Below are 27,620 nucleotides of genomic sequence, written 5' to 3'. Positions count from 1 at the left end.
GAAAATTACAATGGAATGCATTCTGGCTGCATCACTGGAAGCTCCAATGACACAATCAAGAGAATCTGCAGAGGATTGTAGGCCCGTCCAGTTCAATACTCCTCACCATCCAGGGCATCTGCAAAGGTGCTGCCTCAAGAAGGCAGCATCCATCATTGAGGAGTCTCACCATCTGGGACATGTTCTCTTCCCATTATTATTATCATGGAGGAAGTACAGGAGCCTCAAGGCCCACACTCTCCATTTTAGGTACAGTTCCTTCCTACTCACCATCAGACATCTGAATGGTCCACCGACCCATGAACACTACTTCACTATCTGCTTTAGCATCATTTATCTATCTATCTTTGTGACTTACAGTATACTTTATGTCCTGTGTTGTACTGCTGCCACAAAGCAACAAATTTCACAGCACACGTCAAGTGATAATAAAATTGATTCTGAAAATCAAAGACTCCCCCTTCAAAGACATTCTCACTTCTTCCCCACTCCATCAGTCAGAAACAACAAAAGCCTGAAAGCGCGTATCACCAAGTTCAAGAACAACTTCTATCCCACTATTATAAGGCTATTGAATGAACCTCTTGTACGGTAAAATGGACTCCTGACCTCAATCGACCTTGTCATGACCTTGCACCTTATTGTCTGTACTTTACAACATAGAACAGTACAGCACAGTAAGACCCTTCTCCTGTTCCTATTTCTTATGGTCTTATGTTCATAAAACCAGGCAGTATACTGGTACATCTCTTCTGCATGCTCACTAAAGCTTCCACATCCTTCCCAAAATGAAGCAGCCAGAAATGAACACAGTACTCAAAGAGAGATCTAACCAGAGCTTTATAAAGCTGCAACATTACCTAGCGGCAAGCTCACCATACACCTTCTTAACCACCCTATCGACTTGTACTGTATCTTTGAGGAAACTATGGATGTGAGCTCAAGATCTCTCTGTTCCTCCACACCATTAAGAATCCTGCCATTAACGCTGTATTCTGCCTTCAGTTTGGACTTTACAAAATGAGTCTCTTCACGTTTCCAATTGAACTCCATCTGCCACGTCTTAGCCCAGCCCTGTATCCTATCAATGTTCTGTTGTAACTTATGACAACCTTCAGTGTCCACTACACCAACAATCTTTGTGTCGTCTACTTTCCATGTAACTGCATCACTAAATTCTGTATTCTGTTATTGCTTTTTCCTTGTACCACCTCGAAACATTGATGCGAAATGATTCGTATGGATGGCATGCAAAACAATGATTTTCAATGACAATGGTAAACCAAATACCAATTATAACTAGAGAACATCTGTATAAATAATCAAATTCAGAGAGGATTTGACAAAGAACATTTTCCACACAGAGGGTGAATGAAATCTGGAACACACTGCCTGGGGGGTGGTGGAGGCATCTATCTTACAACATTTCAATGTAGTTAGATACGCACCTCGAATACCATAGCTGGGAAACTGTGGGTTTGGGATCAGTATCGCTAGACCCTTCCAGCTCACTACGTCCGTACCGCCCCTCTTAATTTGTACTCATCAGTTTCCATTCTCTTTTAACTGTTTCTAAGAAAGTGTTTGGTTTGACAGCATTTCTTAAAAATACTATCATTCTAAATAGTAGATGAGCAACATAATTATAAACTGACAAGATACTGCACTTAGTCCATTTAATCCACAGTTGATGGAATTTCTTACAGGCTAAACTGATTTGTATAGATGCCGAGAGGATCAAAATATACACTCAGTTTACTGGTTTGTAGTTACAGGTTTGTTGCTACGTTTGAGCTGTTTGATTGTAGAACTAGTTAAAGGGAGGAGCTTCTATTAAAACAGGCTCATGGCAATTGGTTAAAGTTGCCATCAACTGACAGTGGGAATAAATGAATCTGGGAGTCTCTCTTCCTGATTTGGGACTTGATCTCACCACCTTTACGTATCAGCACCACAGTGATTTAAACCTACTTGCTTTTTACACAAGTTTCAAAAAGTTATACGGATTATTTTTTAAAATCAAAGCAGCCCAATCCACTGTGATGGCTACAATAGGGAGCCCGTTCTCGTGGACAGAGGGTTTGGACTCTCCTGCTGGGGAAGGCAAGCCCAGGGTTGGACTCACAGATCACGAATCTCCAGCCAGAAACAAAGCTGAGCCACGAATCCGGAGACCCATGAATGCCTTCATGGTCTGGGCGAAGGATGAGAGGAAGAAACTTGCCATCCAGAACCCCGATTTACACAATGCAGAACTTAGCAAAATGCTGGGTAAGTATGCACAACAACTTAAACAATATATTATCAAACGCTAATCTTAACCAAAGCTATTTAGTGGAACTTATACAACTAACTGCATATCAATGCAATTGGAAAACTTGCAATCTCTTTTTCAAATACTTCAAGTTATTTTAAAGGCAAGACATTGGCTACTCTATTTTTTAATCTCTGTAACCATACAAGTAAAGCAGAATATACAAATTATCATAAGATTTTCAGATAAAATTTATTTGTAATGGAAATGAACCTGATCATCACAACAGAAAGGAAACATTCTATCACAAAGTTTTAATTAATGGTACATCCTTTTCACCATTTTATGTTTGTAAATTGAATGATGAACTGTAATTACTTGATTATTAAATTTTACCCTTTGTATTGAAACATGTAGTGCAGGATTTTTCAATTTACAGGGAGCTTTTAACTGCTGAATAAAAAACTGAGCATAAAGATAATCTACCACCAAAATGTAGCCCATTAATCAAGTGTGAACGTTACCTACTACACTGTACTTTGTTCATTTACAGACCCCATAAATAGAAGAAACAAAAACTTGAAAAAAGAGTGCCTTTTAAAATTGCTTTTGTGATCAATGATCTTATAAGAACTATAATAGGGCTGCTATTAAGAATTTCTAATAACTTAGTGGTATATTTCCATCCACCTTGGAGTAGCATTGTTGAAGCTTACAGTCATAAATACTTTTGAAGCTGAGTGAACATAATTTCGTTATATTTAGTTTCAGTGTCACGCTAATAAAAAGCTTACTCTATAAAATTGTTGGCAAATTTAGTCTACGAAGGATTGAATTTACTGTTGCCTCCGTCCCCAATTCTCTAGTACCAATTCTGTTGGAAACTTGATAACTTTGAATTAACTTTCCTTTTCAAATGAAGGTGAAAAGATGTCTCTTCAAGGCTGTTCTCAACCAAAATTACTCAGTAGTTGAGGAAAGTGTCACTGTTTTGTTGTTGTCTTGTCATGACTTTCAAATTATACTTCCATAAAGAAACAGGTATCTAATGCTATATGCCATCCTACAAAATTAGCTTGTTAAACAGGAAAGCTATGGAGGTGATAAATTTGTAAAAATGCAAGTAAGGTGCTAGTTTACACAAAAAAACTAATTCTAAATTTATCTCCACATTATTCCCTTGCTGAGATACTTCCTGCTTTTATGCCTGGATTGGATTTGAAGTGGATCTAAACGAGCCACGTTATCAGTCATTTAGAGACACCAAAACTTTACATTTTAATGCAGAAACATTCAGAATAATTTGCAGCAAAACACTGCAAATAAAAAGATTCCTCGTTCATCAAATTTTGTTTAATTCAATGTTTAATCAATTTTTTCATCTTGATCAAAATGAATAAAAGAATGTCCACTAGGTGGCAGCTAACTACCAGCTTCTTCAAGAATAAGCCTTTAATAAAAGAAAAAATGAGGGAAAGGGATTTGGTGAGATGTTTGGAGACTGTGGGAAGAGGTACAGAGTCATAGTGAGATACAGAAAGGAAATAGGCACTTCAGACAATTAAATCCACACTAACCGTTCATCACTATTTACACTAACCCTACCTTACCCTATTTTATTCTCCCCGTTCCACAACTCCCCCAAATTCTGCTGTTCACCAACCCGCTGGGAGCTATTTACAAAGGTCTAATATTTGTGGTACTATTCCTCCCTAAATCTCACATTTCAAAATGTGAAAAGAAACACTGAGAACATCCAGCATTTGCTAAGTTCCAGACATGCAGTAGTGTCAGTTTGTTTCAATGATAGTCCTCCTTCCTTCGAGTCAAATTTAAAGTACAGCCCAGGACAGAACATGGTATTTACACTGAAATATCTTACAAACAAGAATTACTCCAGCATAATCCAATAGCAAAAATATGTAAAACAAGGAAAATAAGGTTAATTAATTTTCCCCTAATTACTCGAATGGCCCAAGATGGCTGACCATTTACTATTTGTACCTTGCCGATAATGCTAAATCTGGTTAAGACATAAGATGCAGCTGCAAAGTGGGGTGACTGGCATCTGGGTAGGCATGAACCTTTGGCAGTTGAAATTCTGTACAGTTAACTTGGCAGAGGCATTGGGGGGTGGTGGGGGGAAGCATTGTGTCAAATATTCCACAGAAATCTAGGTCTTGACATTTAACAGCCTAGATTTTCCCTTTGGATTTGTTATTTTAACCGCTTGACCTACTTATTTTAAACAGGCTAACGGCCGTAAAAAAAGAAATGGTGATCCAAAATCTAGGCTAACATTCCCAGCCCTCGTGAATCAGCAGCTAACAAAACAGACAGGCAGCTGAAATGCATTGATAGTGTACGAGGATGTTGTGAAAACCTAATCCATCTACACCCCAAATGCTGTTCTCAGTTTTGGTTACCAAGAGACATTCAAGGGACAGAAGGGATGGAAAGACACTTGGAAGTTACTCCCTTGTGTCAAAGACTTCATCTAATAAGGAAAGAGCATAAAAAAAGGGCTTGCAAGGGACCACGATATAGACGAAAAATAGATTGGGGAAAAAAACAGGAGAAGTAAATTTAAAGCATTGCTTTAAGCGAAGCAGTGACAAGAAAACACACATTTAAAGTGAATAGAGAACTTGAGTAGCATAAATACCAGCAAAATTTCAACTCCGTGAAACGTTAATGAATTGCTTGTTTGTGATTGGCACGCTGTTCTAGAATTGGCCACGGTTGTACGTTGCTATTTTATTTCTTCTAATTTTAAGATAACAATGGGTTATATACTAGAGAAATGATCTGAAAAAGGATCTGAACAAGTTCAAACAATTAATATTAGTGTTTTGATTTAAAAAAACAGTGGCAGTGAATACATTTATTTGTATTCTGAACGTTTGTTTCTATTCTGAACCAATAAATGCTTATTGGATTCTCTCTGAGGATCCTAGTGTGCTAGTCTTACTCCCAAAGTCCCCCTTCTGTAAATGAATACAAAACATACCCTAAGAAAGCAATCAGAGACCAAATGGCCTGCAAAAGGTTTCATACACTTGCAGAGAGGAGGTTATACCGTACTGAAAATGGATGGATTAAAATATAAAGAGTCAGGATTACATTCTGAAGGAAGGTCGTGGATCAACTGCTTTCCTTAATGTAAATTAAAAAAGCCGATTCAACTGACCTTTCAGCCGCGTCTTAATTATATTATGTTTATATTAATTGTAACCTGCATTCCTTGTATCTCTTCCAGCAATTTGATCTTAGCTCTCATTACCTGACAGTTATTAGTAAAGAGCAATCTTAAATCAGTAATAGTTCATTCTCATGACATAGAGACACTTTTGTTATTCCCTTCTATATAGGAGTTTCTTACTGAAACAACAGGCTCCAAAAGTTATCAAAGGGTATGTTGGAAGCCCATATAAGAACAGGATGTTCCTCTGCAGAAATTATTTTTAGACCTGGCTAACCCTCCTTCCCACTGTTGTTTGAAATTAAGAGTCATTAACTACGACTTACATAATCTAATTCGCTATTTGAAATATGTGTAAATACGCCAACATGATTTACAAATGCTCCTCTGTTTATGAGGGTTTAATTAATTTATATCCTATTGCGTAATCCATATTTTAAAACATAATCTTAAGGAAATAGTAGAACAGTTTATTGCAACCAGCTTTTAGAACATGGAATGTAGACATCGACATTACATTACAGGCCCTTCGACCCACAATGTTGTGCCCACTATGTAACCTACTCTTGAAACTGCCTTGAATTTCCCTACCGTATAGCCCTCTATTTTTCTAAGCTCCATGTACCTATCTAAGGGTCTCTTAAAAGACCCTATTGTATCCACCTCCACCACCGTTGCTGGCAGTGCATTCCACGCACCCACCACTTTCTGTGTGAAAAAAGTGTTTTAAATCTAAAAATTATAAAACTCATGAATTACTATATTCCAAAAGTACTCCAGTGTAAACTTAATTTAAACCATGAATAAATAAAATGTAAAAATTGTACAAGGAAAACTAATATTGAGTTGAAACTGGTATTTTCCAAGCACAGAGGTCTAGCTTTATAAATTTATATTTCCCTTTGCATTCAGCTTCTGAACGTGTAATAATTACTCCTGCCCATGTCCGTGTTCAGATGCCCAAGATGAAACAAAACAGTTCATACTATGAGTAAGTTCACTTTCAGTGACTTTAAGGTAGCAGTCAATGTAAGAGGATGAATGTTTCATATTCAGAGGTCATGAAGATGAACATCCCATAACATTTTTTCAAAATTTTTTTGGTATGAAAGGCTGTGAAATCAAATTATTTACAGATCAAGAATGTAAGGCTTTGTTCAACAGAAGTAGGAATTTAAATTTCATTTATTGTGAACGCAGAGAAAAGGCACATCAACTGCAGGCAATTTTCTTCATCTACTCTAAGCCCACTTTTTGCCCTTACTCCCATGTCTCTTGTGCTTTTTTCCAGAAAGCCATCTAAAGCAATTTTTGAACTCGGGTATCTATAATTACAGCGAAAAATCAACCCCCGTACGTCACTTTGGTCTTTCTCTTCTTTGTTTTCCATAATCCAGTCATTACTAACCCACTCATTTTACACACAGTACACATACATGATAACATCTATTGTCTTGGCACACACTCATGTCATTTATTTTACCACACTCATTCCTTTCTGCTTTCCATCTCCTTACCCATATAGTAACAAATAATAATTTAAACAGAATAACGTGATTGACAAGTGCAATGTTATGATCCTCATATTGCTACATTAAAGAAAATATAAAAGTTACTCATTTTTCTAGATTACAAAGTGAGTATCTTCAGAAATCTATATTTGAGACTAGTGATGCTGAAATGAGTAAAGGATTAATTATTTTGCATCAAGAATCTAAATAAATTTGATGTAGCTGAAAAAATAATTGAATAAAACCCTATGAGGTCTGATCAGCCGGGCTATCAGAAGAAATGACCAAGATCTTGGCAAAAGATTTATGATGTTACTTATCTAATAATTCATCACCAGTGCTATCGTACGACTACTTAGTGAAGGTACCTCTGATCAAGCATTCGTCAACGATTTGAAAAGGATTTATTCCTTTTACTTGGGAAAGACTGAATTCTCATGTTCTGGAAGGATAATGGTATCTTGTCCATCCATAAATGAAAACCGGCAATACACATAAGATACAAATTGAAAGTTGAACTTTGTCAGTTAAGCAAAATTCAGTGTTTCTTGAATACACTTAGGTATTTTAAATCCTTTGTAAACATGAACACCTAGAAATGTCTTTTTTTTCCAGACAGTCTAAGCTGGTCCCAGCTAGGGTTAATGTAAAAAAGATACAAGTCATCAACACATCTGTGTAGTCTCGAACTAACATCAGGAATGGGTTTTGCTGAAAGGACATTCATACCCAGGTATTCTGCCCATATTCACGATTCAATGACACGCGTATCTTTGCCTCCTGCACAAGAAGCCTTGCTGGTATCTATATTCAGGAGTGGAAGGGTAAGGTGTATGCCAATGGAGGCATGGCAATAATGTCATTGAGAGAGGTTTGAAACATAATTGATCTTGTGTCAAATGAAAATGAAAACTGTGCAGTCAAGATTAATTTTTCTGGTGAGTAATTCCTTTTGGATGGTTTCATTATCCAATGGTTTCCCAACAATAAACATTATTGGAAACACTGAATATACTAAATGCTCCATTTTAAAATTATTTTCTTATATTTTTATTATACAGAAGGCAGTTTAGCTTCTTTTTGTATATGACGAGTGAATTTTATCCATAACAGTGCATTAATATTTATTCTTCATAAACAAATATACTCTATATTTTATGGCAAAATATTAATTACACAAATTTAACTTTGGTTAACAAAGTGAAGTTAGAAGGATTTGTTATTTGGTTATGAATCACAAATAAATATGATTGTGCTACATCTGATCTAAACCCTGCAATACGTTTTAGGCAAATCATGGAAAGCCCTCACACCTTCACAGAAACGACCTTTCGTAGAAGAAGCTGAAAGATTACGAGTACAGCACATGCAGGATCATCCCAATTACAAATACAGGCCTCGGAGGAAAAAACAGATCAAACGACTGTGCAAACGTGTGGACCCCGGCTTCCTGCTCAACAACTTCCCCCACGATCAGACTGCTGTTCACAGTGGAAGAATTTGTAGGGGCCCTCTGGAGGAGGAAGAGGATAAAGGCTATCTAGCAACCTCAAGACTTCCTGCAATCAGCAGATTCAGGGATGCACAGAGCACGAAGAATAACTTTGACAACTATGGGCTACCCACACCCGAGATGTCCCCTCTAGACGTAGTGGATGCTGATCACAGCTTCTTTCCACCTCCATGTACGGAAGATTCTCCTTCTCAGATGAATGGAGTGATATATCAGTCAGAATACAGCCAAAGCCCCATTCAATGTGGAAATCTCAATCAGATCTCTATCCCCCAAAACAGATCACCCATCATGCACCCTTCAGTCAGCCACCCTCCGCCGCCTCCTTATTATAACCGAATGCAACATCCAGCCTTCCAGCCCATGAATTCAAGCACCTCAGTCCACCTTTCTCCCCCACGGGACCACCATCACCTAGATAACCTGGAGCATATCAGCCAGGCTGAGCTGTTGGGGGAAGTGGACCGCAATGAGTTTGATCAATATTTGAACACCTCCAGTCAACTGCATCAAGCAGGGATGGTAATGAATTCACATTTACATGATGTCAGTCCATCGGGAGGCACAAATTCAGAGAGGAGTCTAATTTCAGTCTTAGCTGATGCTACTGCAGCATATTATAATGGCTCCTAGTCCCAATATTAATGCACTAGAACTTTACTGGCCAATAACAGTATTACTTACAAAGATCTTTGGACTGGAAATTTCCTCAGGGTTTTCAAATGAACCAGTAATAATTTTCATAAATGAAAAACAACCAAAATATTTATACTGGTTTGAAATCATTTTTGTTTCTAAGGTGAAATATGAAACTGCTAAGTACTTTAACTATTTGCTTTCCAAACTTTAGTCTGATATGTTTGTGCTTGTAAAGAGCTTGCAAGATGTGTTTAAGAATCCAGTGATTGTTTCATTTTTTTTTATTCCAGTTGGTTATTGTAAGCCTTGTGATTTCAATTGTTTGCATACTGTTTTACTGGTTTGAGAAATTTTAAATGATTAGAATTATTACTGAATAAATCACAAATTATGCTTCCAATAAATGTTTTATGGAAATTTAATTGCAGTTTCATGAATGTTTAACAATTTTGAAAGTAGAATCGTAAAATTGCAACACCGATAAAAGCTATTCAGCCCAAAATGCCTATGCTAGCTCCTGATAGAGCAATCCCATCTGACACATTCCTTTTGGCCCAACTTGTACCTGCTGACCAAGTTGCCTACCTGAGCTGGTCACATTTGTTTGGTCTTCTCCCACAACCCTATACATTAGTTTCTCTCCATACTTTTGGATCTAGAATTGACGCTCCATGCAGTCAATTCCAGATGAAGAAGTATGTAAACATATGTTTATACTTTGTATGTTTTAAATCCAATTTAAAAAATGTCCAGATTTAGTCAAATCTAATATTCTGGAAACAGCATGACTACTTAGGATTTGTAATCAATTGGACTGTGGCCCGGTGATTGCAGTCAGCTTTGAAAGACCAACAAAATAAGACCATAAGACATTGGAGCAGAATTAGGTCATTAGGCCCATCGAGTCTGTTCCCCCATTCCATCATGACTGATGTATTATCCCTCCCTCTCCTGCCTTCTCCCCCAGAACTTTGATGCACTGATTAATCAAAAAGGTTGAAACCTCCTGTCACTGGTCACATTGTTCAGTGAGCTGGTCCATTGCCAGACATCTCTTGGGATTCTTGTACGTGTGCATGGGCATCATGGTTATGACATTAACGAGCTCTTGCAGTGCTCTTTGATAACTCACGTTCCAGCCTCCTGAACTGCATTCTCCCTTTACAGGAGACAATATTGATATCATATATATATATAAACAACACGTCCTCCCAAACTTTACCGAGACCGAGTTAAGACAATTAGATAAATAAAGGTTGACAACGTGAACTACAAATACAATTGGGAACGTTTGAAATTGAGTGAGATAGGGTGGAAAACAGAAGAATAGTAAGAGCAGGGGCAACTCTAATATGTTTATCAGTTTGCAATCAAATGTTCCACCACCTATCCTCTGAAAAAAAATGGGCAAAGCAAGTACTCAATGATATTCACAAACAAGAGAAAATCTTCAGATGCTGGAAATCCGAGCAACACACACAAAACGCTGGAGGAACTCAGCAGGCCAGGCAACATCTATGGAAAAGAGTAGTGTACTTTTTTCCATGGATGCTGCCTGGCCTGCTGAGCTCCTCCAGCATTTTGTCTGTGCCTCAATGATATTGTTTACTTCCACTGGAAACAAAAATTGTTCAGAATCCCAACCAGGCTGATGAGGAAAGTGGCTGTGGAGTTGTTGGGATGGTTCAAAATACAAACAGGTATTTTGGAAATTGTTCTGTAAAGGACAGTGATAATTAAGTCCATTGGACCTAAAACCATTAAAACAGTGCAAATCCTGGTATGAGCAGGACTGTCAGCCGCAGCACCTCAATGTGATCACCAAGTTCCTGTTCAGTTTTTGCAAGTTCTACTTTGTCTCAAGGTGATTGTTCTAAATGCTGGCTGGTATAATGTGCTATACCAGGCTGACTCCACTCTCCATTTAGAAGTCAGCTGCTGGTTACCTTTTGTCATACATGCCCTTTGCAATTGCCCAGTATTATTTTTTTGGTCTGGAATAGTTATTGCACACTCCGCAATAAGACCGTAAAATATAGAGGCAAGAATAAGCTATACAAGCTCGCCAACCTGCTTCAACATTCATTATAGTCATGGCTTATCCAAAATTCCTTGTCAGCTTTCCTGTCCTTTACCCAATTGCCCTTGAACTGCCCGATTAGAAATGTATCTCAACCTTAAACATATCCAAAGAATTTTTGGTCTTATAGCTCTCTGTGTCAAGGAGTCCCAAAGACTCACAACCCCTTGAAAATAAACCCTCCCTTCTGTCAGTATTAAGTGAGTATTTCTCTAATCTGATTCTATGCCCTCCAGTTTTAAAAACGTATCATGAAAGCAAACATCTTCAAGGCACGTCGATGTTTCATGCATAAGAACCCTCCAATCCACTGCTTTCTGCAGTTTTTCTCTATTTACATAGTATGGTTCTTTAGTTCGACCTTCTAAACTTGACACTTTCTCCTGGAGAGGTCACGTTCCTAGAAAACTGTCCATATTGTGATTCTTTGTAATGTAAAACACTGTTTTCATTGAGTTCCATGTTATAAGCAGAGGTACACTCCTATGGGATTTTTTTTCTCTCATAGACGATGAGAAAGTGACCTACTACCATTATTTATTTTTATATTTATATTTATTTTTATATACCGCATCCATTATTTATTTTTATATACCCCATCCGTTATTTATTTTTATACACACATTCTTTCTCTCACTCTCCTTTTTCTCCCTCTGTCCCTCTGACTATACCCCTTGCCCATTCTCTGGGTTTCCCCCCCCCTTGTCTTTCTCCCTGGGCTTCCTGTCCCATGATCCTCTCATATCCCCTTTGCCAATCACCTGTCCAGCTCTTGGCTCCATCCCTCCCCCTCCTGTCTTCTCCTATCATTTTGGATCTCCTCCTCCCACTTTCAAATCTCTTACTAACTCTTCCTTCAGTTAGTCCTGACGAAGGGTCTCGGCCTGAAACGTCGACTGTACCTCTTCCTAGAGATGCTGCCTAGCCTGCTGCGTTCACCAGCAACTTTGATGTGTGTTGCTTGAATTTCCAGCATCTGCAGAATTCCTGTTGATTGCTACCATTATTTGACAGCTGAGGCCAACATTAGACTTGGGATGAGCAAGGGTCCTGTGAAAGAAACAATTATTTTGTCTATTTTAATCTTAGTCTCTCAATACTGTGGAATATATGATTTGGATATGATGCACAATGTCAAGTATTTCCGAGCCCCTCCTTTGCCACACCCCCGCCTGTCCTAGGACAGGTGAACAGACATCTCAGAGTGAAGTGCAATTGCATTCAGCTTTTCACCCACCTACAATCTTAACAACAAATTTTATTTTACCTCTCAATTTTTTGGGTGGTGATTTGTGAGCGAAAATTTCCATTACCTAAACAGCCGCCATGTGAGGGTTGCCCTATACACCCAATTGCCAGCTTATTTCCCTGTAAACTTAGCCTATCAATATCTCTTGTTAAACTGTTTGCATCCCCCTCACAACTTAGCTTCTCACCTATTTTTGTTTTGTCCGGTTATTCTATATTTCCCTCTTTCCTCCAAATCATAAATATATATCGTGAACTGTCAAGGACCCAACACATAGCCCTGTGGTAAACTCACTGGTCACAGGAAAATGATTTCCTTGTCTATGCTCACTGTTTCTTGCTTTATTAGCCAATTCTCTATCATATAACTATGTTACCTCCAACACCAATGGTCTTTTATCTTGTGACTTAACCTTTTATGAGGTGTCTTGTTAAACACCTCCTAGATGTCCAAATACATTTCATCCACTGGCTCCAATCTATCCATCCCCATTAAGATTTCCTCAAAGTATCCTGATAAAACTTTGCCAAGTGCCTTTCTCTTTTATGAAGTCATGCTGACTTTGCTCGATAGAATTACGATTTCCCAAATGTCATTTGTTATTTCGTTAATTTGGATTGTAGTACTTTTCCCAATCTTTTTCCTGCCTTTGCCTGATTCTGAATTTATTCCAGTTTTCAAGACCATAAGATATAGGAGCAGAATTAGGCCATTTGGCCCATCAAGTCTGCTCTGCCATTTCATCATGGCTGATCCAAATTTTCCTCTTAACCCCAATCTTCAACATTTTGCCTATATTCCTTCCTGCCTGACCAATCAAGAATCTATCACCCTTTGTCTTAAATATAAACATATAAAGACTTGGCCTCCACAGCTGACTGTGGCAAAGAATTCCACAGATTTACCACGCTCTGGCTAAAGAAATTCTGAGGCTATGTCCTCTGGTCTTAGACTCCCCCATCATAGAAAACGTCTTCTCTTCTTTCACTCTATCGAGGACTTTCACCATTTGATAAGTTTCAATTACGTCATCCTTCATTCTTCTGAATTCTAGTGAATACAGGCCCAAAGCCATCAAACACTCTTCTTATAACAAGCCATTCAATCCTGGAATCATTTCCGTGAACCTCCTTTGAACCCTCGCCAGCTTCAGTACATTGTTTCTAAGATAAGGGGCCAAAAATTGCTCACAATACTCCAAGTGAGGCCTCACCTGTGCTTTATGCCACTTCTTTGCCCATTCTCCCAATCTGTCTGTCCTTCAGTAGCCTCTGTACTTCCTCAAAACTACCTGCCCTTCCACTTATCTTCATATTGTCTGCAAACTTTACAACAAAGCCATCTATGCCATTCACCCAAATCATTGACATATAATGTAAAAAGAAGTGGTCCTAAAACAGACACTAGTGGTCACAGGGAGCCAATCAGAAAAGACTCCCTTTAGTCCCGCACTCTGCCTCCTGCCAATCAGCCACAGCTTTATCTATGCTAGAATCTTTTCTGTAATACCATAGGCTCATAGCTTGTTAAGCAGCCTCATGTGTGGCACCTTGTCAGATGCCTTATGAAAATCCAAGTACACTGCATCAACCGACTCTCCTTTGTCTATCTTGGTTGTTAATTCTTCAAAGAATTCCAAAAGATTTGTCAGGCAAGATTTTCCCTTGAGGAAACCATGCTGACTATGGCCTATTTTATCATGTGCCTCCAAGTACTCTGAGGCCTCATCCAACAGCTTCCCAACCACTGAGGTCAAACTAACTGACCTATAACTTTCTTTCTTCTTCTTCTCTCCCTTCTTGAAGACTGGAGTGACATTTGCAATTTTCCAGTCTCCTGGAAGCATTCCAGAACCTAGTGATTATTGGAAGATCATTACTAATGCCCCACAATCTCTTCAGCCACCTCTTTCAGAATCCTGAGGTGTGCACCATCTGGTCCAGATGATTATCAAACTTGAGACCTTTCAGTTTCCCAAGAACCTTCTCTCAAGTAATGGTAACTTCACACACTTTATGACCCCTGACACCTGGGACTTCCACCACACTGCTAGTGCCTTCCACAATGAAGACTGATGCAAAATACTTATTCAGATCATCCACCATTTCCCTGTCCCAAATTACTACCTCTCCAGCATCATTTTCCAGCAGTCTGATATCCACTCCCACTCATCTTTTATACTTTATCTATCTGAAGAAACTTTTTGTATCCTCCTTAATCTTTAATATTACTGGCTAGCTTACTTTTACCTTCTTAATGACCTTTAAATCTAATGTCAACCTTTGCCTTCATATATATTTTCTTTCCCAGCCAATTACTCTGTGACATCCTTGGCTACCCATGGTTAATTCTCCTCTCCATTACAATCTTTCCTCCTAATTGGAGTACATTTTTGCTAAGTGTCATAAATTATCTCAAGTACTTGCCACTGCTTGCCTGCCACTCCTGCCAATCCTCTCTAGCCAACTCCATCCTCGTTCCATTGTATTTCCTTTTGTTTAAATAAAATATGGATGTTTCTAACCCAAGAGTTCCTCTCTCTCAAACTTAGACATTATTATTGCTATATAATGTTAAAGGTGTTTCTACAATGTAATCTCAGTAATCTACATCATGGGCACTAGTGTCCTCAGCACCCAGGACAACTTCAAGGAGCGATGCCTCTAGAAAGTGGCATCCTGCATTAAGGAACCCCATCACCCAGGACGTGCTCTCTTCTCATTTCCTCCTTCAGGGAAGAGGTACAGGAGTCTAAAGGCACACCCTCAATGATTCAGGAACAGCTTCTTTCCCTCTGCCATCCGATTTCTGAATTGACATTGAACCCATGAACAGAACCTTACTACATTTTAATTATAATGTTTTGCAATGTGCTGTTGCAGCACGTCACGTTTCGTGACGTATTCCAGTGATATTAAACCTGATTCTGAGGTGAAGTATTTTTACACTGACTATAGTATATTTTCATACATCAATAAATTTATAATCCAATGTCCCTGCAGCAAATAAAATTGTAAAATCACGTCACACACACAGTTCCAGCATTAACCCCTCACTCTTCTGGCATGAATTCCAGTCTTTTAGTGTTATTCCACCAGGCTTGTCAAGATTTATGATAAATAAGAGAATTACAAAGGACCAAAGGAGATACCTGGTTTGACAATATATATCACAAGCAGAAACTCAGGCACCTTCACAAAGGGTTAAGAAGTTGCCTGATTCCATTTGTTGCACCTTTGTGAAATTTCTGCTCAGCGTACTGTGCAATAAGTTCAAATGAATGATTGTTTTCAGAAGTCATTTTCTTGGCCTCAATTTCCTGATGGGCTCCACTTACTCCCCCCTGGAAAACAGAAAGCCCAATCTCAGTTTCCACAAGGTGGCCATCAAATTGCCAAATACCCAAATGAGAACTGGGAAATCTGTAGCACAGTGCATCCCTATGCCAATTCCACGCTTTGCTCAGCCTCTCACCAAACCTTTGCCATTAATAGGTTTACAGGTTTCCCTTGGAAATCCCGCAAATGTCAGGCAGCCAGCTGGACCCAGCCTCAGATGTATGTTCTTGAAGTTCTGCCAGTTTCTCACTGGTATCTAACACAATCCCTGAGGCTTCTGCATCAAGGCCAAAATAAACAGCTCCACAGCTCTGCCCTCGTCTCCAAGTAAACAAATAATGGAGAAGACATTAAAGTTGTGTACACATTAGTATTCAGATGCTTGAATTAGAACCTTATGGTTCAAAGTTAAAATCTTTCCCCATTTCAATTGCACATTGCTTTGTTGAAGTTCATCATTTAAACTTTGACAGCTTTGTAACTGAATTATACATGTACATAATAAATATCAATTCAGAAAATTGTTTCTTTCCGAATTAGCACAGACTAATGCAATCTAAAGTCAGTTCGCAGAACCAAATTGTACTGAGTTCTGAGTCACTGAACATAAAGGAATCTGATCAACTAAGCATGTCCAAATTCTGTTTTCCCAAGTTTGGGAATTAGGTTCTGAAGCTGGCGGAAGTGGACAAAGTTCTGTTTCCTGCCTGATAACACAGCCTCTACCCTCAAATACCTCCCCATCAGGATGTTTGTAGTTATTTTACCAGAGTCACCAGACTGAGGAGCGGACATTTGTTGATGTCAGTCTGGGGAAAAAATTCACTGATTAACATCATCTGGGACCTAGTGACCTACGAGAAGACTTGCAAGATTTTGTTTCTTAACAAACAGATTTGAAGGCCAATTGATGTTAGAGATGAGGAAAAAAAATCAACTGCTTTTCATGTCAGCTACAGAATTGAAATGGTAACATGATCCTTCCTTTCATCGGCATCATCCCAAATTGCTGTAATGCATTTCACATTATTGAACACCCTTAAGCACGACACGCCAGCTTTATCAAACAAAATTTGACACCTAGGCACATCAGGTGATATTAAGAAGAGGATAATCAAGATGAGGAAACTGATAGGGGATTTGAGGTTTGGCTTAAAGAAGAAAAGAGGGCTAGAAAGTTGGAGAAAGAATTCTGGAGATTCAGAGGTGTAACTATAAAGGTACATTCCGCCCACATATATAGGTGTGCGTGCACATGCTGGGGACCTTACCAATGTGGGGTCGAGGACAAAGGTAAGGCATTCCAGGACTGACAGCTCCACTGATCCTCCAGGAAAAGAAGGGGCACTGTAGGCATTTGAAGACAGATATCCAGCAGAAAAGCAGTATTGTAATGAAGAGATTGAGCGTAGAAGGTTCAGAAGCTGTGACATCCCTGGGTTCTTTAGGACAGTGGTCCCCAACCACCGGGCCATGGACCGGTACCGGGCCGCAGAGCAGGAGCTACCAGACCACGAGGAAACGATATGATTTGGCGATATGAGTCAGCTGCACCTTTCCTCATTCCCTGTCACACACTGTTGAGCTTGAATGCACGCGAGGTCATTACGCATGCGAGGTCATTACCCACGCGTCATCCATGTCAGCGCGGGAAGGAGAGCAACTCCTCGAGCTTGCAAATGACGGCAGGCGGAAAAGTATGTTTGACATAACATCTCTGCCGGCATTCTGGATCAAAGTCAAGGCTAAATATCCTGAGGTAGCCACGAAAGCACTGAAAACATTGCTTCCATTTCCAACATATCTCTGCAATGAATGCAACGAAAACTAAATTGCAGAATAGACTGGACATAAAGAACCCCCTTCGAGTATCGCTGTCTCCCGTCACCCCTCGATGGGACCATCTTGTTGCAGGGAAACAAGCCCAGGGCTCCTCCTGATTCAGCAATATTGGTGCGTTGCAATGATTTTATATGTTCATATTGGGAAAATATGTGCTGTGTGTTTAATATCCAAACGTTACTTAAAATGATGCTATTGAATTATAAGTGACTTTATACAACCATATAACATTCACAGCACGGAAACTGGCCATCTCTGCCCTTCTAGTCCATGCCGAACGCTACTCTCACCTAGTCCCACCGACCTGCACTCAGCCCATAACCCTCCATTTCTTTCCTGTCCATATAGCTATCCAATTTTTCTTTAAATGATAATATGGAACCTGCCTCTACCACTTCTACTGGAAGTTCGTTCAACGCTTACTTCAAGCTCCCCTGTCCTCCCCTGATAATTGACTTATCACTATATTCATGCGAGGAAAATATGCGCTGTGTGTTTAATGTTAAATTCATTAGATAAACCCTTTTAGAAACAAAATTGAGTGTATTAGCACCTTATCACCTATATTCCAGTCGTGATTAACCCCCCTCCCGAACAGAATCGCCAAAAACGATTTGTAGAGAAAAATCGGCACAAACACGCATTCGCTAGTCACGCATGTGCACTGGTGCCCGCGCAAGGCTTCATGGTTATTGTAGTCTTTTTCGGGGTAAGCTCAACGTATTTGACTGCTACTCTTGTCCGCTGACAACCCTACCCCCCCCACCGCGGATCGGCCGGTCCGCAGTGCTAAAAAGGTTGGGGACCCCTGCTTTAGGATAATCAAGGATATCTACAGAGCAAATGTAGATGGAAAGAGGCACTCAATGCTTACTAAAAGGGATGCTTTGAAGCTATCTTCAGCTGTGGCTAGCCTTAATGTGAGCACTCTTGACTTCATTTCCACATAGTCCATTTGGTTAAGTCTTGTTCCCACTCTTATGAGTAAGAAAATATTCTAACTCAAAGAAATCAAGGTGTCATGAGCAGATGATATCGCCACAGGAATTTTAAAACTGGCCAGGGAAGAGCTTCAGTCATCAGAATCCAGCTTTATTGTCCATATCTTTGAAAAGTAGGACATACCAGGGGATCTTGGAGATATCTTAATCATGGCCAACAAAATAGAGAAAAATGAATTTGAGTGTGGTAAATACTGAGGGATCTCCTATCCTCCTGTCACAGGGAATGTTATTGCCAAGGTCCTGCTGAGTCATCCCCTGTCAATGCTGCTGCCCAAATCACAGTGCAGATTCCATTATCTGCAAGGCAGATGGTGTGACAATTCAATGAAAAGTGCAGAGAACAGCAACAGTGTCGACTTTTGATGCCACCCAAGTTTTTTGACGACCTCTTCTAATTTGGTGGCCACAGAAGCTCACCTGCGTCCAAATAGCATGCAAGTTATGATTCCAATCAATGGGTTAACGACAGAGTCAACCTCAGTGAACAGCACAGTCAAACAAAGCTGTGCTGTTCCCTGACACATTTAACAAACGTTTTCTCTCTAATGTTGCTCTTCACCTCCAACAAAATTCCTGTAAACCTGGAACTAATCTTATTGAGAAACTATTCCAACAGAACAATTGAACTAGAACCTCAGTAGTGAGCTGCAGAAAGCAGAGACACTTGTGTCTGCAGGTGTTTAAAGGCTGAAATCACTGCAGACAGCCTAAGTGCTACACCTGCCCAAACATCTCCACCCTCACATCCATTCAGGGCCCCAAACAGTCCTTTCAGGTGAGGCAACACTTCACCTGTGAACCTTATGAGGTCATCTATTGTGTCCAGTGCTCCCGACGCAGCTTCCTCTACATTGGTGAGACCCATAATAAACTGTGGGACCACTTTGTTGTGCACCTCTGCTCCATCTGCCAAAACAGTGATGGTCAAACAGTTTCATTTCTATTTCCATTCCTGTTCTGACATGTCAGTCCAGGGCCAAGACGAGGCCACCCTCAGGGTAGAAGAGAAACACCCTGTATTCTGTCTGGGTAGCCTCCAACCTGATGGAATGAACATCAATTTCTCCTTTAGTAAAAACCCTCCTCCATTCCTCTCCTTTCCCCTATGGTCCACTCTCCTCTCCTATCAGATTCCTTCCTCTCCGGCCCTTGATCCACCTGGCTTCACCTATCACTTTCCAGCTAGAATCCTGCCCCTCTCACCCCCCGCCTTTTTATTCTGGCATCTTCCTCTTTCCTTCTCAGTCCTGAAGAAGGGTCTCGGCCCGAAACAACGACTGTTTACTCATTTCCATAGATGCTGCCTGACCTGCTGAGTTCCTCCAGCATTTTGTGTGTGTTGATTGAAGTCACTGTTGCTTCATTCCCTGAAAAGAAGGACCTTACATTCAACACCATCAAGACAAAAGTCTCAGGGTTGTACAGAGGTGGAACAGGGCCTTCGTCCCACCACGGTCAAGCGGACTCAACTCATCTCTACTTCAAAGACACCAAACCCTGCCTACCAGGACATTCCATCCCGGAATCACCCAGTCAACCTTCTTTGCATCCGCTCCAGTGTAATAATGTCCTCCCTGTAGTATGGCAAACCAAACCATCTACAGTACTCCAATTGAGGTCTAACCAATATTTTGTAAAGTTAATCCGTAACCATCCTGCTATATATTCTATGAACAGCTCCATAAGCCTTCTTTCACCAATGTAAGTTCTCCCTAGTCTGCAGATAAGTGGTAGAATTTGGGGAAATTGATGGGAACGTGGGCTTCGTATAGTATTCGTGCTTGATGCTCCACATGGACTCTGTTGGTTGAAGGGCCTATTTCTGCGCTATTTCTCTCTAAGTATGCTTCTCACCATCCTAGCTTCTCTCCATATTTTCCTTACTGAATAATTAATATCATCCCACAGCCTAGAACTACCCTACAACTATCAAAGGCACCACATCATTTACAATCGCAAACAACAGGAATTCTGCAGATGCTGGAAATTCAAGCAACACACATCAAAGTTGCTGGTGAACGCAGCAGGCCAGGCAGCATCTCTAGGAAGAGGTACAGTCGACGTTTCAGGCCGAGACCCTTCGTCAGGACTAACTGAAGGAAGAGTGAGTAAGGGATTTGAAAGTTGGAGGGGGAGGGGGAGATCCAAAATGATAGGAGAAGACAGAAGGGGGAGGGTTGGAGCCAAGAGCTGGACAGGTGAGAGGCAAAAGGGATACGAGAGGATCATGGGGCAGGAGGTCCAGGAAGAAAGACAAAGGGGGAGGGGACCCAGAGGATGGGCAAGGGGTATATTCAGAGGGACAGAGAGAGAAAAAGGAGAGAGAGAGAAAGAATGTGTGTATAAAAATAAGTAACAGATGGGGTACGAGGGGGAGGTGGGGCCTTAGCGGAAGTTAGAGAAGTCGATGTTCATGCCATCAGGTTGGAAGCTACCCAGACGGAATATAAGGTGTTGTTCCTCCAACCTGAGTGTGGCTTCATCTTTACAGTAGAGGAGGCCGTGGATAGACATGTCAGAATGGGAATGGGATGTGGAATTAAAATGTGTGGCCACTGGGAGATCCTGCTTTCTCTGGCAGACAGAGCGTAGGTGTTCAGCAAAGTGGTCTCCCAGTCTGCGTCGGGTCTCGCCAATATATAAAAGGCCACATCGGGAGCACCGGACTCAGTATATCACCCCAGCCGACTCACAGGTGAAGTGTTGCCTCACCTGGAAGGACTGTTTGGGGCCCTGAATGGTGGTAAGGGAGGAAGTGTAAGGGCACGTGTAGCACTTGTTCCGCTTACACGGATAAGTGCCAGGAGGGAGATCAGTGGGGAGGGATGGGGGGGATGAATGGACAAGGGAGTTGTATAGGGAGCAATCCCTGCGGAATGCAGAGGTGGGGGGAGGGAAAGATGTGCTTCGTGGTGGGATAAAGTTGGAGGTGGCGGAACTTCCATGATCCTCTCATACCCCCTTTGCCAATCACCTGTCCAGCTCTTGGCTCCATCCCTCCCCCTCCTGTCTTCTCCTTTCATTTTGGATATCCCCCTCCCCCTCCAACTTTCAAATCCCTTACTCACTCTTCCTTCAGTTAGTCCTGATGAAGGGTCTCGGCCTGAAACGTCGACTGTACCTCTTCCTAGAGATGCTGCCTGGCCTGCTGCGTTCACCAGCAACTTTTATGTGTGTTGCGTACATCATTTACAAACTTACTAATCACAGCTAGTAGAGTTGCCGCCTCACAGACTAGAGATTCATGTTCATTATCCCAACTGTAAGGGTGCACGCTCACCCTGGAAAATATTGGCCCCCTTTATATTTTGAGAACTACCACCTCTAGGTGAAAGCATTGATGATGTACACAGTCACTCAAAATTCACCAGTACTGGCTCTGGTTCATTGAGGAAAAGGATATTGAAGGTCAAGGCCTCAAACTTGGCACCAAATTGTTATCTATTGAGTAGCAGTGATCCCAGCACTCCTATATTATACTTTTGAAACTTGTACTGCTTGGAACGTGCTCCTCAAGGCACTCGAAAGACATCAAAATGTCACCACAACAGTCACTGAAGGATGAGTAAAACAACATGTGCCCACTCCCAAACTAACCTCCCAACACTGAGACCCTGATGATGCTTTGCCAGATCCAATATGCCAACCATGTGGTTTGCATGCCCAACAGGAGACGCCCAAAACCCTCTACTTCATTCCAGTCTTACAGGTTCTGAAGGCAGCCGATGAGCCCACGATGGAAAAAGCAGACTCTTCAATACATGGGGCAAAAGGTATGAGCTTGTGGAGTACTCTTTCTGCTGTTTAATCATTGGGTGTCTAGAAAAAGAGTTTGAAATGTACTTTCTGTGTGTTCCACTGTGCTCTGATGTGTGAATATAAGGTTCTCACTTGCTCGAGTGAAAATGTTGAGTGCTTGTGGGCCAGAGATTCACAGGAGTCAATACGATAACTGCATTTCTGCAAGAAGACTTTGAGCACACTTCAGTCTTTTCATCTGATAATCTCTTCCAACACTGGATGTTGTTTCAACATTTTTCTTTGAATGTCAGCCATGAAAGGGCAGATTTAACAAATGTCCTCATGATAATAAAGCTAAACTTCATGTCTTTGCATACCCATGAGTGATCACACTGAAATGTGTCTGGATTGTCATTATTGTCTCCATGTTTATCTGACCATTAAAATGTTCATGAGTTGATTATCTTCAATGTTGAAGAAGTACACCTGTGCCTACCATTGCTCTCAAAGTTTCAACGTTGAATGTCTAGAGTGCAAAGAGTTCAAAATGTACTTTTAAACTGTGTAAGCTGTGTAAATGTAGCTCCTGGACTAGAAGACAATTGATTAAATGCCAGTATAGCAGCCGTATAACTAGATTCTTCACAAAAGAAAGAATTTTTTGAAAATGATATACTTTTTCAGCTTTTATTAAATAGTACAATTAATTTTTCCCATGTTTTGTTTACTGTTTGGCCTGTGTAGTTGGCCGCATGTCCATTACAGTAGGACTCTGTGGCACCTGCAATTTCTGCACCAAGTCTCGGGGAGGATCTTGGTCACTACAGCTGCTTTGCTGGGGGTTTCACTAACCTTCTGCCATGGTTGCCATCAGCTACCAGGAAGATCCTGTGAAAATTTAGGGCCCTGGTATCTTCTTGTGTAAAGGGCAGGTTTTAGGTATACTGACTAAGAATTATGGATCATAGAAAAGTAAAACACAGAAACAGATCCTTTGGCCCACAACATTGTGCTCACCTAATTGAGTTAATAACATCTAATTAAACCAATTCCTTCTACTTGCTCCATCTATTCTCTGAATACTCTTGTGCCTACCAAACATCTCCACCACCATCATGGCAGAGTATTTCAGGCATCCATCACTCTCTGCATAAAAGAAATTTGCCCCAGATATCTCCTTTAGAATTTTCCCCTCTCACCTCAAAGGCAAGCCTTCCAGTCTTAGACATTTCAATCCTGCGAAAGAGAGATTGGCCCTCTACTCTACCTATGCCTCTCATAATCTTAAAAACTCCCACCAGGTTCCTTTCTAGTTTCCACCGCTCCAGAGAAAACAACATGAGTTTGTTCAACCTCTTCTTACAGCACACACCGTCTCATTCAAGCAGCATCCTGGCAAACCTCCACCACACTCTCTCCAAAGCCTCTACATACGTCCTATAATGGGGTGACCAAAACTGAATGCAGCCAAACCAGAGCTTTATAAACCCACAACATAACCTCCTGTTTCCTTAACTCTGTGCCTCGACTAATAAAGGCAAACATACCATATGCTTTCTTTACCACTCTACAAACTTGTGTGGCCACTTTCAGGGAGTGACGGACTTTGGACTCCAAGATTCCTCAGTACGTCAGTGCTATTAAGGACCCTGCCATGAACTGCCAATTTTTTCTTTACAATTCATCTCCCAAAGTGCACCACCTCACACTTGCCCAGATTAAATTCTGTCTGGTATTTCTCCACCCACGTTTGCAACTGATCTATATTCTGTTGTATCCTTTGTCAATCTTCTACATTATCCACAACACCACAAATCTTTCTGTCACCTGAAAACTAACTAACCCACTCATCGGCAGCATTTATATATCACAAACAGCAGAGGTCCCAGTTCAGATCCCTGTGGACCACCATTAGCTAAAGATCTGCAACTGGAATACAAGTCCCATTGAAACTACCCTCCGTCTTCTATGGCAAGCCAATTCGAAATCCAAATGGTCAAGTCACTGTGGATCTAATTGAATTTTCAACCACTTCATCCTTGAAAGCATTCTTTGCATCTGACTGCAAAGTAGCTTTCAAAAAGGTATGCCACATTCTTATGAATGAGTCCATTTGCTGCGGACAAATTCAACACTGAAGGTAGAAGATAACGTTATATTTGGAAGGATATTACTTGTTTCTTCCCTCCCCCTCACCATATAAATAAATTCCAAATAATGTACACACTGTAGCTTTCTACCCTGATGTCTTGTAAACTAGATACAGTTAAGAAAACTATGAGGACAGAATGCATGATGATTCTCTCTATATGTATCAGAATCACAGGACAATACTGAGAAAGGCAGGTTCAAGCTTGTGACTTTGAACTTCAGCAGCAAAGTACTGCCATAACCGAACCTAAATCCATTCTCCATGCCACTCTTTAGATGAAGACACTGATCAGGGTCCTCAGTCCAGTCAGCAACACATTATACTGTACGTCAGTGTTTAACTTGCAATTATAAAACCTGATATTCAAGATTAGAAACAAGGCGCTAAACCAACAATAGAAAACGAGGTGGAGTGTAAAATGATACACATTCAGCTGTAATAGTCTGCAATCTCAGGCAAGTATATATTCCACAAATTTCTGTTCTATATTTCACAGCCACACATTTCTTATGGTACATAAAATAGTTTTAGTTTCTCTTGCTTTTGGTCTGTTTGGTGCTCTCCTTTTTTGAGAACCTTAACTATCAGAAGCAATAATCTGTGTTCCATCCCTCATCATTTTAATGTCTGCATCAAGTCAGTCCTTAAAATCCTTTGACAAAAACCGTTTGATGTTTTCAAGACTGCATGTCTTTACATTTACTCATATTAGATAGCATCTTTGTGAATCTTAATTCTTGCTCTCCATTATCTCAACATACTTTGTAGAGTGTGGTGAAAAACTCCAGATATCGTGTCATTGAAGTGCAGTCTTGACTTACCGTTATATCCAAACTTTTATTCTTTTGCTCACCATAACACTTAGTATTCCACTGCTTTTCCACTGTCTGATTCACACACAAGTGAAACTTTGTGCATTGATTATCTGAATCCCAAATCTACCTGCTTCATCCTCCATCCAAAATATAATAATTCTTGTTTCCAAGTATATGACCTCAGATTTACTGACACTGAATTTCACCTTTTGCAAGTTTCACTGCCTTACTATTTCTGCAACTTCCTTTGGTCTTTGGTACCATGTCCATTATTTCACCATTGCAGATATGAATGAATGCAGTCTGTAATCTTATCGCCAAATCACTGATTGGAGAGCAAAAAATCTAAAACTCAGAGGGAAATCATTATTTATTTCTGGTGACTTAAGGAGACTCAACAGAAAGTCTTCTTCCTCTTCGGTTGTCCATCGAAATCCGATGACGACGTCCACTCCTTTAACGGTGAGATCTTTGATGACTATACAGTCCTATCCTGGACCCACAAGCTCTATTGCAGGTGGGACATGTATATGTGGTAGTGATGGTGGTAGTGGTGGTAACCATGACTGCATTTCTCCTGGCTCTCTTCTGCTGTCTTCTGGTTGTTCTTTCCATCTCCAGAATATGAATCCCATCCCTACACAGCTGTCGCTAAGTGGTACGGTCAGCAGCAACATCCTCCAGGTCCTCGGGTCTGATCTTGCACTTCCTTAAAGCATTCTTCATCTGATCCTTATAGCGCTTCTTCAGCCCTCCAGCTGAGCGTCAACCATGGTATCTGGCCGTATAACATTCTGTGGGGTAGCCGACATGGGGACATCCTTATCATGTGCCCCAGCCCCTGCAGCTGACGCTGGGTGAACATGGCCTCAATAATTCTGCGGTTGGTCTTTACAAGTATTTCAGTGTGAGGCACCCGCTCACGCTAGGTAATTCCCAGGATGCGCTGGAGGCAGCTTATGTGGAAGTGCTCCAAGGACTTGATGTGACAGCTATAGGTTACCCAAGCTTCACAGCTATACAGGAGGGTGGTGACACAGACCGCTTGGTATACGGCAACCTTTGTGGAGGGACGAAGGCTCCTGTTCTGAAAGACTCTACGCCGAAGTCTCCCAGAGGCAGCTGATGCCTGTTTAATGCGGCTCTGGATGTCGTTGTCAATGCCGCTATCCTCAGAGAGAATGCTCCCCAGATATTTGAAAGATGGCTACTGACAGCTTTTCATCACCAACAGTGAAGGCAGGTAGAGTGGGTGGGACACTGGCACTCCATTGGCAAACCACTTCTGTCTTGGTGGTGTTGACCAGGGGTCCCCAAACTTTTTTGTACTGTGGACCGGTTTAATATTGACAATATTCTTGTGGACCGGCCGACCGGGTTGGGGTGGGGGGGTCAAGTAGGGTTAAACTCACCTCAACATGTCTTTTACAGCAACACACATCAAAGTTGCTGGTGAACGCAGCAGGCCAGGCAGCATCTCTAGGAAGAGGTGCAGTCGACGTTTCAGGCCGAGACCCTTCATCAGGACTAACTGAAGGAACAGCTAGTCCTGACGCAGGGTCTCGGCCTGAAACATCGACTGCACCTCTTCCTAGAGATGCTGCCTGGACTGCTGCGTTCACCAGCAACTTTGATGTGTGTTGCTTGAATTTCCAGCATCTGCAGAATTCCTGTTGTTTATGTCTTTTACACTTAGGGTTGCCAACTTTCTCACTCCCAAATAAGGGACAAAAGTAGCAGTCAAATATGACACACTTGTGTTTACCCCGAGAAAGACTACCATGACCATGAAGCCTTGTGCGGGCAGCTATGTGCGCATACGCATATGTGACGTGTGCATGCGCGTACGTGCCGATTTTTTTCCACAAATCGGTTTTGGCTTAATCTTCCCGACTATACTATACATATATTATTTCTACTTTATATAGGCTGTGTATTTATTATATCATTCCTGCTTTTACTATATGTTAGTGTTATTTGGTAGGTTATTTTTGGGTCTGGGAATGCTGAAAAATTTTTTCCATATAAGTTAATGGTAATTGCTTCTTCGCTTTATGCCATTTCGGCACGAACAGTTTCATAGGAACGCTCTACCTTAGCAGGGGAGATACGGGACAAGGGCGGTCCCGTATGGGACAAACCAATTTAGCCCAATATACGGGATGTCCCGACTTATACAGGACAGTTGGCGACCCTCTGTTCAAGTTCAACAGTGCGTGACAGGGAATGAGGAAAGGTGCAGCTGACTCATATCGTTTTCTCACGGCCCGGTAGCACATG

At 41.0% G+C, this 27,620-nt stretch overlaps 1 protein-coding gene and 1 long non-coding RNA gene across 2 annotated transcripts in view; one reads left to right on the top strand and one right to left on the bottom strand.

Moving 5' to 3' along the window:
- LOC140194053 (uncharacterized) overlaps window positions 1–27,620 on the bottom strand; it is a 222,308-nt gene that overhangs the window by 51,882 nt on the left and 142,806 nt on the right. The gene's annotated exons all lie outside the window — the stretch shown is intronic.
- LOC140194051 (transcription factor Sox-7-like) lies at window positions 1,912–9,501 on the top strand. The gene is made up of 2 exons (XM_072251426.1): window positions 1,912–2,271; window positions 8,257–9,501. Exons 1-2 carry the CDS (start codon window positions 2,043–2,045, stop codon window positions 9,111–9,113), a joined length of 1,086 nt encoding a protein of 361 aa, XP_072107527.1. The 5' UTR covers window positions 1,912–2,042; the 3' UTR covers window positions 9,114–9,501.

Source organism: Mobula birostris, chromosome 2, assembly GCF_030028105.1.
Source record: "Mobula birostris isolate sMobBir1 chromosome 2, sMobBir1.hap1, whole genome shotgun sequence".
Taxonomy (NCBI): Eukaryota; Metazoa; Chordata; class Chondrichthyes; order Myliobatiformes; family Myliobatidae; genus Mobula; species Mobula birostris.
The sequence above is the reverse complement of the archived record's forward strand: the minus strand, read 5'-3'. Positions and strand labels throughout refer to the sequence as shown.